Source organism: Saccostrea echinata, unplaced genomic scaffold, assembly GCF_033153115.1.
Source record: "Saccostrea echinata isolate AGI-Se365-2 ecotype Australia unplaced genomic scaffold, CSIRO_AGI_Sech_v1 ptg000023l, whole genome shotgun sequence".
NCBI lineage: Eukaryota > Metazoa > Mollusca > Bivalvia > Ostreida > Ostreidae > Saccostrea > Saccostrea echinata.
Genome location: NW_026889772.1, coordinates 14,443,031 through 14,459,001, shown reverse-complemented (window position 1 = coordinate 14,459,001; position 15,971 = coordinate 14,443,031). Strand labels below are relative to the sequence as shown.

General features: G+C 32.6%; 1 protein-coding gene across 1 annotated transcript; it reads right to left on the bottom strand.

The window, feature by feature from the left end:
- Positions 1-5,476: 5,476 nt before the first annotated feature.
- Positions 5,477-14,555, bottom strand: LOC133191515 (neuronal acetylcholine receptor subunit alpha-9-like). The gene is made up of 4 exons (XM_061327266.1): positions 14,212-14,555; positions 7,208-7,344; positions 6,667-6,815; positions 5,477-6,528 (listed from the first exon to the last, which is right to left on the bottom strand). The coding sequence occupies exons 1-4, from the start codon at positions 14,267-14,269 to the stop codon at positions 6,183-6,185; spliced, it is 690 nt and encodes a 229-aa protein (XP_061183250.1). The 5' UTR covers positions 14,270-14,555; the 3' UTR covers positions 5,477-6,182.
- Between the last annotated feature and the right edge of the window lie 1,416 nt (positions 14,556-15,971).

Genomic DNA, 15,971 nt, shown 5'->3' with positions numbered 1-15,971 from the left:
TAATTCGAATTAGTTTAATTCGCATCATTTTACTTCGCATTAATTTACTGCGAATTAAACTCTCCGTGTGAACAGGGCATAAATTCGCATTAGTTTACTTCGCATTAATTTACTGCGAATTAAACTCTCCGTGTGAACAGGGCAATAGATAGAGCAGATAGATTATGTGATCTCTGTAGTGTTGGAGAAATTGGAGTCTCAGATGAATTTCACTATATCTTTAATTGCAATTTTTTCAATGATGAAAGAAGAAAGTACATACCTGAAAAAGTTTACAAAGTGAAAAATATCAATAGTTTTGCCAAACTTTGTAACAGTGATGATAAATTTACCTTAATTGGCTTGGCAAAATTTTGTAACATTGTAATGTCTTTATTTCACTCTTGAAATTCCTTCCAATACCTCTAAATTAATATTGTATATATGTTAATCCTTTGTTCATTTGTTACCTTTTCATTGTTGATTTATTTCTTTTTGTACTTTTATGCCTCATGTGAGGCCATAAAGTGAATAAAATGTTTCAATGGCAGTAAAGACTGGCGATCTGATGATGACGCGATTTCCAAAATATTTTTTACGGTGTGACAGTTGGGGCGAGCGCAGTTGCCTATACACAGCTTACACTTGTAAGGTTGATCCGCCTCTTCAAACTTCAAACCACACGAGACACAGTCTAGACTGTGACGTCAATTGACGTCGCGCGATTTCCGAATATGTTTTACGGTGGGACCGTTGGGGCAAGCGCAGTTGCCTATACACAGCTTACACTTATAATGTTGATCCGCCTCTTCAAACTTCAGACCGCAGGAGACACAGTCTAGACTGTGATGTCAATTGACGTTGGAATTTACGGAGACAGCAGAGCGTCTGGTTGAACGAGACTACAGGTCTTGTGCAATAGTTAATGAAATATATTGTAGAGTAGATGCAATTATTTTTTGTTTCTTTTAAGCTCTCTGCAAAGAAAGAAAAATAAAGGTATCTCTTGGTAAGGAACAATTATCCTTCGTCTTTTATATGTTTGTAATAATTTCGCATGGAATCATGGTAGCGAAGGAATTCTGGGAATGTTGCCCAAAAAATGTACAGATTTCAGTCCGAATTTCCTCTGTTCTTACACGTTAGTCTATTTAGCTCGCTGCGCTCGCTATAAAGATGTAAACAAAACTACTTCTCGTCCCCAAAGAATGAGCTATCTATTGTATTAATATTAAACAAAATGGGTCATCTTAAAGAAAAAAACTAGACAGGAGTGGAAGCATCGTTTGGGTGGTGATGGGCCGGGTCATCAAAATAATTATGTTTTGCGTAAATGGTGGTCATGCAGCGTGTGTGTATCAAAATACACGGGTAGACTTTACTTTACCGGTCCCCAGATCCGCAAGATCCGCGCGCTCATTGCACTATGACGTAAGATTTACGTCACTCAACTGATTAGGGTTGGTTTTGCACATTTTTCGACTGGTTAGGGTTAGTCTTGCACCCACCTGAAAGATTAGGGTTAGTCCTTGCATAAGTTTTCGACTGATTAGGGTTAGTCTCGCATATATCCGAGAGATTAGGGTTAGTCCTCGCACATGGGTTAGTCTAGCATGGTCTAGCATCCGCCTGGGAGATTTGGGTTAGTCCTCGCATACCATCCAAGAGATTAGGGTTAGTGTCTTGTTCTTTTAGATTAATTAAGAAATTCAGTTGCGTCTGTATTTTTTGCAAGATCTTAATTCAGCTTCAACGACATCTCGTTGGTTTGTTTACATGAAAAAAATGGCCAAGTACGAAAGAAACGGCACTAAGCATGCGCCGCACGCGCTTCGCTCACAATTATTTTTTGTCTCCTTTTCACTGAATAAACAACATTTATTACTTTTTTTCAGAAAACGAGGTTAAAAACTTCGTTTATAAACGAAGTTTTAAACTAAACTTTTAACCGTAGAATTCGAATGTGGGGTCAAAAAGGCTTAAAACCTCATATTTTTTATTTTTTTCGATCGCTCACGCGATCTCATATATATTGAAGTCGCCTACGGCGACACTATATTTTAGCGCGTTTTTCTGGGGACCGGTAAAGTAAAGTCGTTCCAAATACACTTACATATCTGGCAGATAGAATACTAGTACATCAGCCAAGGCGTGGATCCAAGAATTTACAGAATAAAGAAATCATATGCTGTTTGTCATTGAGGGTAATTTCCACATCTATTTTTAGTAACAAAACTTTTATTAAGCTAAAGTATTAAAGAGTTTCATTTAAAATATATTTTGTAATTATCATTTTTCAAATAAGTATGGAAAATGCATATAAGTTTTAAGTTAAATGTATTGTTTAATATTTTGATAAATTTCAACTTCACTTCCTGTGATAACGTGATTTCATAGTTAAATAAATGATTTTGCACGAAATGTTTCGCGCTACGAAGCAAGACCGTTGAAGACATACTCTAGGTGTCAGTGTCCGTAATACCAGTTGTAAGTTTATATTTTTTAATAGAATAAATTTAAGCCATGTATTTGTTGATGAAAGTTTTCATGTTTGCTACTTAATTCTAGTCATGCTTATTATAGTATGAAGTTCAGACTTATTACATACGAGTGGTTATCAAAAAGTTCGTGGACTAGCGCCATAAAATTAAAACCGCTTAAGGTACATCAATGAATTTTTAAACATTAAGTTAGCATCATCTTTTGAATTTCTATTCATATAATAGTTTATAAATCATATGTATTATTTTTAAATGAATTGTTGATATTTTTGTAAGCATTGATATGTCCAGACGGCGAAACCTCGAAGATGACGTTTTTTCTACATGAGTGTAACCGAGAAAAAACGCGTTTGTTATGAGAATTTGTCATCCAAAATTCCCGTTATTTCACTCATGTGGTATGACACAATTGTACTGTAAAATTTGCAATTTTTACTCAATTCTGTAGGCACTTTAATTTTTTTATTGTAAATTTTTTTTGCAAGATCTAAACAATTAAGGGGCTGTATAATGACATCACAAACTGGGAGGGGGTTTCCTTTTCCAACATACTATAAAGTTTCACCCCTGGAAAAATTGGCAAAGACCTAGGAAATGTTTGAACGGGCAACAGAGAAATAAAATGCATCCAGAGTACCTTTTCAAATGCCGAAAAAGATTAGAGAGATGAAAGATGCACAGTAAATGTCGATTAGAAGTCAGGGTGTTTTAAGTTTGTCACGTCGAAAACTGACGTTGATCATGTGTGATAGATATTGAATTCCGACAAGCAAATTATGCTGTTATAATCAAGTGAGGATCGTTCACTGTGTATGGATCCATTTACAATATTATGAATGAAATCAGCTGCTCATGACATTGTAAAGTCATATAAACAAGACGGGTTGAAGTATTTACTTAACTCCAGGGAATATCATCAATTAAGATAAATGTATGAGGTAGAGGGAGCGGGCATTGAGAAACAATGACGTTGTCAGACGTCATCAAACTAAACAGCGACAGCGCCGGGTAATCATATAATGTCTTTTTTATTTTATGATAATTTAGAAAATTATCGACGTATCAAGCTAAAATTTTCTACACTTCTTTAACATTTGTTGTTTTATGTTCCTTAAAAAATTTGTAAGCATAGACTACGTAGTATTAATTTTATCGAATCAGTCTACGAACCCCTCGTAAGACATAAAAAATTGTGTTATTATTTACAGGTATGAAGGGGGTTACATAGATACATTGATTTTATTAGGTTGTATCACTGTGTCCAATACACATTGTGACCTTGACCTTTTGTGTGCATTTTGCCCTATTTGAGGTAAGGTTTATATCAAGCATATTCCTCATATATATTTATTCATAAATGTCAATTAATTATGAGTGTAATATATTATAATGAAAAGGTCAACTGTATGTCTTATGTATATTTATTTTTATTTATTTTTGATTAATGCATCATTGCAATCATGTGGATTTACATACTCGTATGTAAGTAATATCATTTTTTTTTCCCTACATTTTTCATTTATACAGCACACTGCCATTATTATACCATTATTATTGTTGTTTGATATCTGAATGCAATAAACATATAAAAAGAACCAAATCTGGTTATCATTAAAAGAAATTTAAGATCATAAAAGCACAATTCTGCAGGCATTGAAAAAAAAAATCATTTAGAATTATTTTGGGTATTTTCACGGATGTCTGTTCGTTTTTTTCTTCTTCAAACTGAATTTCTTAGTTACAAGATTGTTACTCCTGAATAAAAGTTTAAAGGAAAAGACGCCTTTTTCTTTATTTGAACATGTATTCAGTTTCCCAAGGTTCAGATTTTAAGGATTAATAATTAAAGAACCTAATTTTCTTTACGCAATTTTAAATTGCATTGTTGGTTAAGAAAAGTCATGAATTCTCTTCCCCTATTCTTGAAATAAAGCCAAAATGATCATGTTTGTTCCCTCGAACAGCATAAAAATTCAGGATCGATGAATTGGAATTCTTTTTCAGATAATTTGTAAATACCGGTACTTAATTTTATTTAATAACGTTTTAATTTTATTATTTACCTCTCTAAAAATACATGTGAACGTTATTTCACTTTATACACAGTTTTTCACTTTTTTAAATTGAAGATTGGTAAACAATTTGGATACAAATTAATAGAAAATTAAATTTGGTGGCCTTTTTTCATTTTTCTAAAACTCGAAAAGTCCTAATAGTCATGCGACTGTCACTGCTTTTTTCCCCTGAGCCATACAATGTTGTTTTATTTATTTTTTATTCTTGTAAAATTTTAGACGCATATGGAGTTTATGCCTCCAAGTTGGTTCGATACACAAGAGCATGTTCTACGTACGAACAATTTCAAAAACGAGACAGCCTATTGAGAAATAAGTTGATGATACAAAGATATCAATAATCTCCTTTAAAATCAACATTTTGCAAATTCTATGTTCGACACAATGATCTTATTTGCAAATAAAATCTGTCGTTTAGTCGAATGTTGACTGACGTCTTTCAAATTGCTAGGTTATTATTTTCTTACTTACTTGTTACTTACGATCATGACAAGGGGCACACGGCATGTTGACCGATCGACAGTGAATGCTTACACCTCCATGGCACCTGTGTTTTTAGAGGTCCGTGTGGCTCTGTTCACAGTTTGTATTGTGTAAATAGATATTGAGCATGATCACTCTTCGTTATTTTCACATTTCATTCAGCCAAATTTGAAATTACACATGGAACCTTCACTATAAAGACGTTTGCAGCTGATTGGTTAACTATTTTCAAAACTTTTTCATTATTTCCATTTAAAAGGGGACTTAACCTCCCCCCTTTTTTTTTGTTTGAATAAGTTTTATTTTCACATCACGCAAGTATGCTTTTCGGCAAGTATGGTTGCGATATGGTCAAGACTACCCTAGTGGCTAATTTAAGAAGAAAATGCTGCTTAAATAATTTAATGAACCTCAACAACAACAACAACAAAAAGAAAAAAGAATTATCAATTATTTTTATTTATCTTGAAAAATTTAAAAGAGGGTCTTGATTTCCATTTTAGTGACACACTTCAAAGTAAAATAAATGCACACTAATTCAACCTTTTTGGTAGAATGTAGTGTAACAGAGAGAAAAGTGTGTAGTCAATTGATATTTAAAGTGGGGTCATGTCAAGCACCCTGAAGATATGTAGGTCGGTCGTCTAAAAATAGAATGGATAATCGTATCGACCATGATCGTCCATCCATTTTTTCGATACTGTTGAGATACATATCTGCAGCTAATGCCAATCTTTCTCTCCTTTGTTATTTATCTTAGTCTGACGTTATGCTATCTATTAATTTACAGATCATCCTTACATCAAAGGGAAGATCACTCTTACTGCATATATCTACCATGAAATTAGAACTCTGTAGTGTGCTGTGTTAAGGATTTTCAAAATATGATTATTTCTTCGACCTGGTGATATCACTAGTGATAGCAAAAACCAAAACAGCACATCACTAGGAAGGTATGAAACAAACTTTGCGACAAAATATCCTGGACAAATGAGACCAGTAGAAAGTTTGCATATGAAAAAAAAAAAGATTTTAAAAAAAAATAAATTTATATTCATTAAAACTTTTAGGGGTGAACTTTAGTAACACATATCATATAACATGTATAAATTATGCGCAAGACGTATAAACTTGTCAAATCCACTTATCCCTTTAAAGAACTTTTAAATGACACTTGATAAGAAACATCTTGGTACGGTTCAGGACAACATGGGTACATCATCACGTTACGCATGGAATTGGTGCTGGTGATTTCCCAGTCCGGATTTGGATAGTAGTTGGACATGCCTAACTGTTTGTCCGAGTGAGTGAGGTTTAACTGTAGTCCGTTGTACGTCCAGGAGCCAAACTTTAGACGACACACGTTCTCTCCTTGTTGGTTTCTGGTGACACATGTACTCTCTAACTGAGCAGGAAAAAGCCACAGTATCATGCCGTTGTTATTGACAACAATTCTTCTGGAGAGATCAGCCTTTTGTATGTCACCCACACTATAAAATTTACAAAAATATGTTTTATCTTTGAAAAGAACGAAGTAACAAAATTGGAATGGCTTGTCAGTCAAAAAAGAATATTATTTTACGCAGACTAAATATATATAAGGAAAAGATTTGATTTTAAACGTATACCCATTATATAAGACCACATCTGGCGTCCATACTTGGTCAGATCCGATGCTGAATGATGTCAGACCAAAAAAGTTACTTGGGTTCCATATAAGACGTGGATCCTGCCATCTCATTGTCACCCAGACATCGCTCTTTAAAGTAGAATCTCTCTAATATAAAAGTAAACATAAGTCAGTATTTCAGAGAGATATTTCTTAAGAATATAAAGAACACTTGTAGGCCTCCAGAACTAGCAGGATAAACTCGAGTTCTTGTGATCAGAGGTGTTTTGGACTTTTTCTGGATTATCTTGCCTATCTGTTGTAAATGTGTAAATCTTTCACATTTTGACATGTTCTTAATAATCACTGAGTAAATTTCATGTTGGTGCAGAACATTCTTGGAGAGAAGATTCAGGACACTTACCTATCTTAAGGACACATACCTATCTAAATTAGTTTATAATTAGTGAATAATCTTCTTATCTATTACATTTGGCAAGAACTTTTACTTATATATTTGCTTGTATTACATAGATTTATTCACGTCATATAATACCTACAAAGCTGTTGATACGAATGAAGTCCATGCTGTGGTCCACGTTAACAACTGGTGCAGAAACTGTGGCAGGACGAGCATTCTTGTTGTATTTCTGAAACAAGGATTTCAATAAGAGTTCCTCCGGCATATCTGGATAACCTGAAAAAGGAGAACAACTAATTCTAAGGACAACTGTGCATAGTCATCTTAAACATTAAGCTCAGTCAGTAGAGCGCTCATCCCGTGATCGGAATGTCGTGGGTTCAAACTCCGGCCGCGATTGACCTAAGTTGAAAAAACAATAGATAGCAACTGTTCCTTCGCCAAACACTTGGCACTTTGAAGTGAAAGTTGCGGCTCTTTCGGATGATCGAAAAAACCGTGTCCCCATGTCACGGCAGGCGTTGGCACGATAAAGATTCTCCCAGTGCCACGTAGAGGTCTAAATTTGAAGTCCTTCGCCTGTATATGCTGACGTCTCTATTTGAGTGAAAATTTCTCGAACGGGACGTAAAACAACATATAAACAATCAATTTTAAACATTAGTTCCATTCCCCTTGCTTCTCGCTCGCCTGTGCACGTATTCTTTACATACTACTATGCATACACTTCGGAATATATTGTACTTACATTCATCAGGGTCGCCAGCAAAATGCCAGTAAAAGGCTGCAAATTTAGACCTGTACTCGGCACTTATGGGTATTGAGCAGTGAGGGATTTTTGTTATACCTACTCCTTCTGCGACAAATGATCTATATTTATACGGTCTCATCCGAAGGTCCGTTCTTCACGTTCCACATTGGGTTTCAAACCCGACGTATAAGGATCAACTCTTTATTTCGCTACTCTAGAATAGAGTGAATCCTTTAGATTCATCGTCACTCTGTTTCAAATCAAGTTTTGCTTTCATGAGGAATTCCAGTCAGTTTTCTGACTAGATAAACTATTCAAAGAATATTTTCTTAAATTTCAAAATTTATTTTACTTGAGATGCTTACTCCTCCATGGCATCTGGTCCAACCTCTTATGTTTTAGAGGTCCCTGTTTGCTCTGCTCCCGATGTGTATTGTGTCAATGGACTTTTGAGCTTGATTAATGTTAGTTATCTCTATATTTCATTGAGAAGTTAGGAATTAAAGAAAACATTTGTCTTTTCTTCTACAATGATACAACTTTATACAGGAATCTACATGTGCAGGGACAAAAATTTTGGCAGAACAGCAGCGTAGGAAAATAACACGTTTTACTTTTCAAATACTACAGAATAATAAATTCATTTCACATTTTGAAACAATCAAAGTCTTAAAGGATTTTCTGACTTTGTGTCTTAATGTTTAGAAAATAACAAATACTAAGTAAATGTCTTCATAAACTTCATAAACAAACTCCTCTAGTTTGATCAGCTTTTAGCCTATTATCAGATTTGAATTAAAAATAGGTAAAATCTTTCTTTTTTTAAAATATCAATAATTTTTTTTTATCTCTTTAAGACATCTTGTATATGAAAATAAAATTAATTCAAATATTTCTATATATATAAATCTTTTCAAGTTAAAATATTCATCTCAGTTTGGTAGTATTATCTACGGAAGCCAAATGAGGCCAGTTAAGAGAAAGAAATATTTTTTATTGCTTTTAAACGCAATAATTATTGCGTTTAAACGCAAATCATTGCGTTTAAACGCAAATCATTGCGTTTAATCGCAAAAAATTGCGATTAATCGCAATGTATATTGCGTTTAAACGCAAAACACTTTGCGTTTAAACGCAATACTTTTGCGATTAAATACACTTTTTGCGTTTAAACGCAATAATATTTTGCGTTTAAACGCAATAATTTTTGCGTTTAAACGCAATAATTTTTGTGATTAAACGCAATAGTATTGCGATTAAACGCAATACTTTTCGGATTAAACGCAATACTTTTGCGATTAAACGCAATAGTTTTTGCGATTAAACGCAATAATCTTTGCGTTTAAATGCAATAATCCTTCCTTATAAGGATTTGTTTTGCATTTTAACACAATGATACTGTAGTTTCAAAATCAAACATGAATTAGTCAAAGCTTATAATTACATGTACATGTACTAGGATCCGACACTTCAACTTTAAGAAGATCCGATTTGTTCTGAGTCTTTTTGCAAAATTTTCCAGTTTTTGAAAATTGTAGTAAAACAATGGCATCCTAACAACCTGAATGTCTTAAATGTATTAGAACCCAATACTCTTAATGAAGTCTCTGATCAATTGCTTACGTTTATCACAACTTATAGAGAATGTTTCAGTGGTATTTATAGCACTTGTAAATTTGATACATGAAATGCACATCGATCAATCTGCTTTCATTTGATTTTGATTTTGATCTCATATAAATCCATCACATATGTTCTTAATTGTGTTTACTGTATGCAACCATAGGTAGGGTTATGAATGTACATTAAAGTCTAAATACTTCATCATGTTGTACGTAATTCCAACATTTCCTCAGTCCTTTCCAAAAATCCCTTTATACATGGGTTAAACTTGTGACCGCAACGTAGGGGACATTTTTTTACAGAGCAACTGACCAAAACTTCATTAAGAATGTAGAGAATAATAAGCTCAAGACGTCTCGTTCTTAGGTTGCCTTTGTTCTTACAACCCGACATTTTTTTCTCCTCTAAAAATTCTAATTAGTGATTTATCCTTTCAGAGAGCGTTTGCTCGGAGAATTCTGATTCTATAAAGCTAAACAATACGCAATTTCCTCATAAGTAAAAAGAGAAAGAAATAAAAGATATAAGTATGCTTAGGTCCACTGTACTCTGCAAGGTTTGATAAAAATGACTGCCTTTAAACACAAAGATTATTGCCTTTGAACTAAAAGATTATTGCGTTTAAACGCAAAAAGTATTGCGTTTAATCGCAAAATTATTGCGTTTAATCGCAAAAGTATTGCGTTTAATCGCAATAGTATTGCGTTTAAACGCAAAAACTATTGCGTTTAATCGCAAAAATCATTGCGTTTAATCGCAAAAACTGCTGCGTTTAATCGCAAAAATATTGCGTTTAAACGCAAAAACTATTGCGTTTAATCGCAAAAGTATTGCGTTCAAATGCAAAAACTATTGCGTTTAATCGCAAAAATTATTGCGTTTAATCGCAAAAACTGTTGCGTTTAATCGCAAAATTATTGCGTTTAAACGCAAAAGATTGCGTTTAATCGCAATCTTTTGCGATTAAACACAACAGTTTTTGCGTTTAAACGCAATGATTATTGCGATTAAACGCAATGATTTACGTTTAAACGCAATTCTTATTGCCTTTAAACGCAATAAAATATATTTCTTTCTCTGAACTGGCCTTACGGAAGTTCGTTGAGGCCAGTTCAGAGAAAGAAATATTTTTTATTGCGTTTAAACGCAAAAGATTGCGATTAATCGCAATGTACATTGCGTTTAAACGCAAAACACTTTGCGTTTAAACGCAAAAGATTGCGATTAAACGCAATCTTTTGCGTTTAAACGCAATACTTTTGCGATTAAACGCAACAGTTTTCGCGTTTAAACGCACTAATATTTTTGCGTTTAAACGCAATATTTTTGCGTTTAAACGCAATTATTTCTGCGATTAAACGCAATAGTATTGCGATTAAGCGCAATAGTATTGCGATTAAATGCAATAGTATTGCGATTAAACGCAATAATTTTTTGCGATTAAACGCAATGATCTTTGCGTTTAAACGCAATAATCCTTCCTTATAAGGATTTTTTTTGCATTTAAACACAATGATACTGTAGTTTCAAAATCAAACATGAATTAGTCAAAGCTTATAATTACATGTACAGGTACTAGGACCCGACACTTCAACTTTAAGAAGATCCGATTTGTTCTGTGTCTTTTTGCAAAATTTTCCAGTTTTTGAAAATTGTAGTAAAACAATGGCATCCTAACAACCTGAATGTCTTAAATGTATTAGAACCAAAAACTCTTAATGAAGTCTCTGACCTATTGCTTACGTTTATCACAACTTATAGAGAATGTTTCAGTGGTATTAATAGCACTTCGCGTTGTCAATTTGATATATGTAGTGCACATCGATCAGTCTGTTTTCATTTGATTTTGATTTCATATAAATCCATCACATATGTTCTTGTGTTTACTGTATGCAACCATAGGAAGGGTTATGAATGTACATTAAGGTCAAGATCTAGTAAATGACTCTAGAATGTCTTTTTGGTGCTAGATCCATTATGACGTCATAATCAATTCCAACTTTCTTTTTCCCGTACTTTGCGACTCTAATAGACTTATGTAGAAGATAAGGTATTTTCATGGCGTTCAATTTGAAATCGTATAAAAAGTAATCCCGGTTCCTATATTCAATTTTACATTATTTCAAAGAAGAGGCTCAGAATATACAAATTACTGTTTTCTGAGAGACTGTAGGCAATCTGGATACATTTCATTTGTCTGATATGACAAAAACCTCCATATTCATGACTAACTTTCTTAATTTTTCATTGAAAATGACAGTTTAAAATATGAGTTTTCATCTTGTTTACCTATAAATTATACCCCGATACACCTTATTTGACCAAGCCATAGTTATAAAGCATCATAAAAGGAATTCAGCTCTCAAATTTGAAAAATCTGTAGGCTCCTTTCATTTACTAGATCTTAACCTTAAAGTCTAAATACTTCATCATGTTGTACGTAATTCCAATATTTCCTCAGTCCTTTCCAAAAATCCCTTTATACATGGGTTAAACTTGTGACCGCAACGTAGGGGACAGTATTTTTTAACAGAGCAACTGACCAAAACTTCATTAAGAATGTAGAGAATAATAAGCTTAAGACATGTCTCGTTCTTAGGTTGCCTTTGTTTTTAAAACCCGACATTTTTTTCTCCTCTAAAAATTCTTATTAGTGATTTATCCTTTAAGAGAGCGTTTGCTCGGAGAATCCTGATTTTATAAAGCTAAACAATAGGCAATTTCCTCATAAGTTAAAAGAAAAAAAAAAAGATATAAGTATGCGTGGATCCACTGTACTCTGCAAGGTTTGATAAAAATGACTGCCTTTAAACACAAATATTATTGCCTTTGAACTAAAAGATTATTGCGTTTAAACGCAAAAATATTGCGTTTAAACGCAATAATTATTGCGTTTAATCCAAAAGTATTGCATTTAATCGCAAAATTATTTCGTTTAAACGCAAAAACTATTGCGTTCAATCGCAAAAATCATTGTGTTTAAACGCAAAAATATTATTGCGTTTAAACACAAAAACTATTGCGTTTAATCGCAAAGTTATTGCGTTTAAACGCAAAGGATTGCGTTTAATCGCAATCTTTTGCGATTAAACGCAAAGCGTTTTGCGTTTAAACGCAATGTTTTACGTTTAAACGCAATACTTATAGCGTTTAAACGCAATAAAAAATATTTCTTTCTATGAACTGGCCTCAACGGGCTTCCGTAATTATCTGATAGGCCTGGAATTTTTTTTTTTTTTTTTTTTTTTTTTTTTGTATTATCAAAAACTAAAGCATATTATATCTTATAATCGAAATACTTATCACGTAATTGGCTACAGTAATTTTTATATTTAAAGATAAGAAAAAATAGAGTGACCTTGGCCTGTCCTTGCTACTAAAATACAACGGTCAAATTTGATGTAACTTAAAACGTCTTTTATGGCGTTGTAGTTTTGAAAAGGTATTTAAAAAATCCTTAATTTTTAAATATAATGAATTCAAGAAGAATTCATCCTTATATTTACTGCTTCTCTAAAAGAAATCTGATTTTCATATAAAACTACACCTTCAAACTTTGACAGAAAAAGGCATTTTGACTTGACAATTTTATAAAGGAATAATAACTATATTTAAAATCTCTAGAATAAAACAACCAAAACTAGGCAAACAGATATGCAAACCTCTCCTAGAATCAACAAGATTGCAAGTTTTAGTTGTTCGAAACCAAAACTAGACAATATAATGCAATTTGATTAGGAGATTCGTTATTCAATTATTCACCTACATAGTTTTACACTTCTGACTGAATACGCAGAATTTGTATATATATATATATATATATATATATATATATATATATATATATATATATATATATATATATATATATATATATATATATATATATATATATATATATATATCTATGGCAATCAGCAATAAGGTTAATACTCTGCTTGAAGTACAATACAAGAAAGCCATATTGTTATTTACGGTCAGTTGGATAAATGCAGATACATTATCTATAATAAATGTTTGTTGTTCGCTTTTTTGAGGACTTTTAAATTAGAACATACCTCTGTAATATTAGGTCATTTGTTATGGTTATGATTTTCATTAAGAAGCACCGGCATGAAATATTACGTTTTATAAACTTCGTCTAAAGTTTTGGCAATTATACTCTGGCCTCAAATGGTCATATGAATATTTTGGCATTTTATATCCTTAAGAATGTTGTAAAAAGATAAATGTCTCCAGTAAACACGCAAATTAATTCACTATTTTGTATAAATTCCTAAGAGATACAACACTGATTCTGATGAAGTGTTTGAATAAATATATAAAAATACGATTCCGATAATACATGATAGAAATATATCTGGTCCTAAAATGATGAAAAAAATATCCAAAGGAAGAACAAACCCCGCAAAGTGCATAAAAATGTCAGTCATGAAATTTATTATCGATGATAAACATCAAGGCAACATGTCTATAAGCAAACAGACACAAACGTTAATAACCTGCACATGGAAAGAAAAGTAACATACAATACTGACAGAAAATATGTTTACCTAACAGTGATAGTCTTATTTCATAATTTTTTTTATCTGAAGCAATGATTGGAATTATGTGTCTGCATTTAACATTTCAGGAAAAAGAGAAAAAAGAATTAAGGAAAAAAAGAAGAAAAAATGCACTAGTATTAACAATCCAACAATCATTTATGACAACATCACATACGACTGAATATTCATGTCGAAGCTACAATATATAAAAATCATACTTACCAATGCACACGCATATAATCACAACTCCAACGAAAATGCATGTAAATTTTTGTGACATTTTTTGAAAAATTAGAAATTCGTAGATGAATTCAAACTAAGTTGATGCCAATGACAGGTTCTATTGTCATCTATCTTCATTGAATACCAAAATTTCACAGTCATTAACCCAGTGGCATTAATCAATAATCATTAGTTGTTACGCCTAATTAATCGAGGTTGTACGATTCAAGGTGGCGAGTGATTTCCAAATGAAAATGGAGTTAGTTTCATATGTATTGCAATTAACATTTCCTTCTCAGCAATTTTCATCGTGGGACAATTTGCATTTTTAACGGAATGAAAAATTAGCATGCTCTACTAGACTACAACAAATTACGTTTAATGTCTAGCTGGTAGAAAGTAGCTTATTTTCCCGTGGAAATGTTAATTCAATGTTGGAAGCTACCGAATTTTAAAAATGTTAATAATCAAAAAGAATGAAAATCGAATGCTCATAGATATAACTTGATTTTTTTTTCTAGAGGGAGGGATTGTGGTGGGTTGTCAACATATTGCAGCTAATAAACAGGTTTTAACGAGATACATTCGTTGAATAAATGATGGTAATTTGTATTTATACCAGACTTGTAATTTACAAACTGGTGGCATCTAGCGAATGCCATTTACTTCTGACTTTTAAATAATTGGTCCTAAAATTCTGCTAAAGTTGATTGCTCAAATTACGAGTAAATTGCATTTCTATAATGATAAATTGCTAACCCCAGAACAAAGAGCTTAAAGGGAAGAAAGTCCTACATATGTTTCTTCATAATCTGACATACCTCATGTACCTGTGATAGTTGGCTTGGTAATTATTGTACTAATACATCGATAAATCGATTTATTTTGATGCAGAAGGGATCGATATGGTACATCAATACATAAATTGAAGTATCAATGATTTTCGATACTTTTTAACTCACCTCAACGAAGTTGGGGGAGCTTATGTAATACCCTCCAGGGTTCTCCATCATTTGAAAATTTTCTGTTTTTTGCAGACTTTACGTTAACCACTAATATTCGCGGTCTTTTCGCGATCAAATTCGCAACCGAGCCACTATTCATTATAATTACGAAAGGACACACACACACCCTCCCCCCCCCAACTTTTTTGAATCACCAATTCGTTATACAAATGGTATGGTCGTACATATTAATAAAAAATAAATTAGTGGAATGGATATTTAAAACAATTAGAATTTTTCCGTATAATTATGTACATACAATGTACTACAAGACAAACCGACTGTAACCCCCACCCCACCCCCACATACACAACACACAACTTAAAAAAATAAGTACGGTATTAAAAAAAGACTTAAATAATATACTTGTTTCACTGTCTACAAGTTGTACGTATATATTAAACCTTTTTATTTTTGTATATACAATGTATATTTATATTTTACAGATGCTTTGAAGAGAAAAGGAAATTCTTGTCGATAAAATCGATCTACTTCCCCACTTTAAAAGTAAATTTGCCGAATTTTTGTCGGTTGATCGAATTTACAATTTTAAGAAAAGAAACTTCAAAATAGTAAAATACTTTTAAGGGTGTCTTTAAATTCTTCAACAATACATTTACATCAGTGAAATGATTACGGTTTGACTGACAGTGCCAACATAATTCTAGAGACGTGGTCCTGAAGTATATAGACATAATTTATAATAAATTTTTAAATAATATTTAAAAATACAACTAGCAATTATACGGTTACATG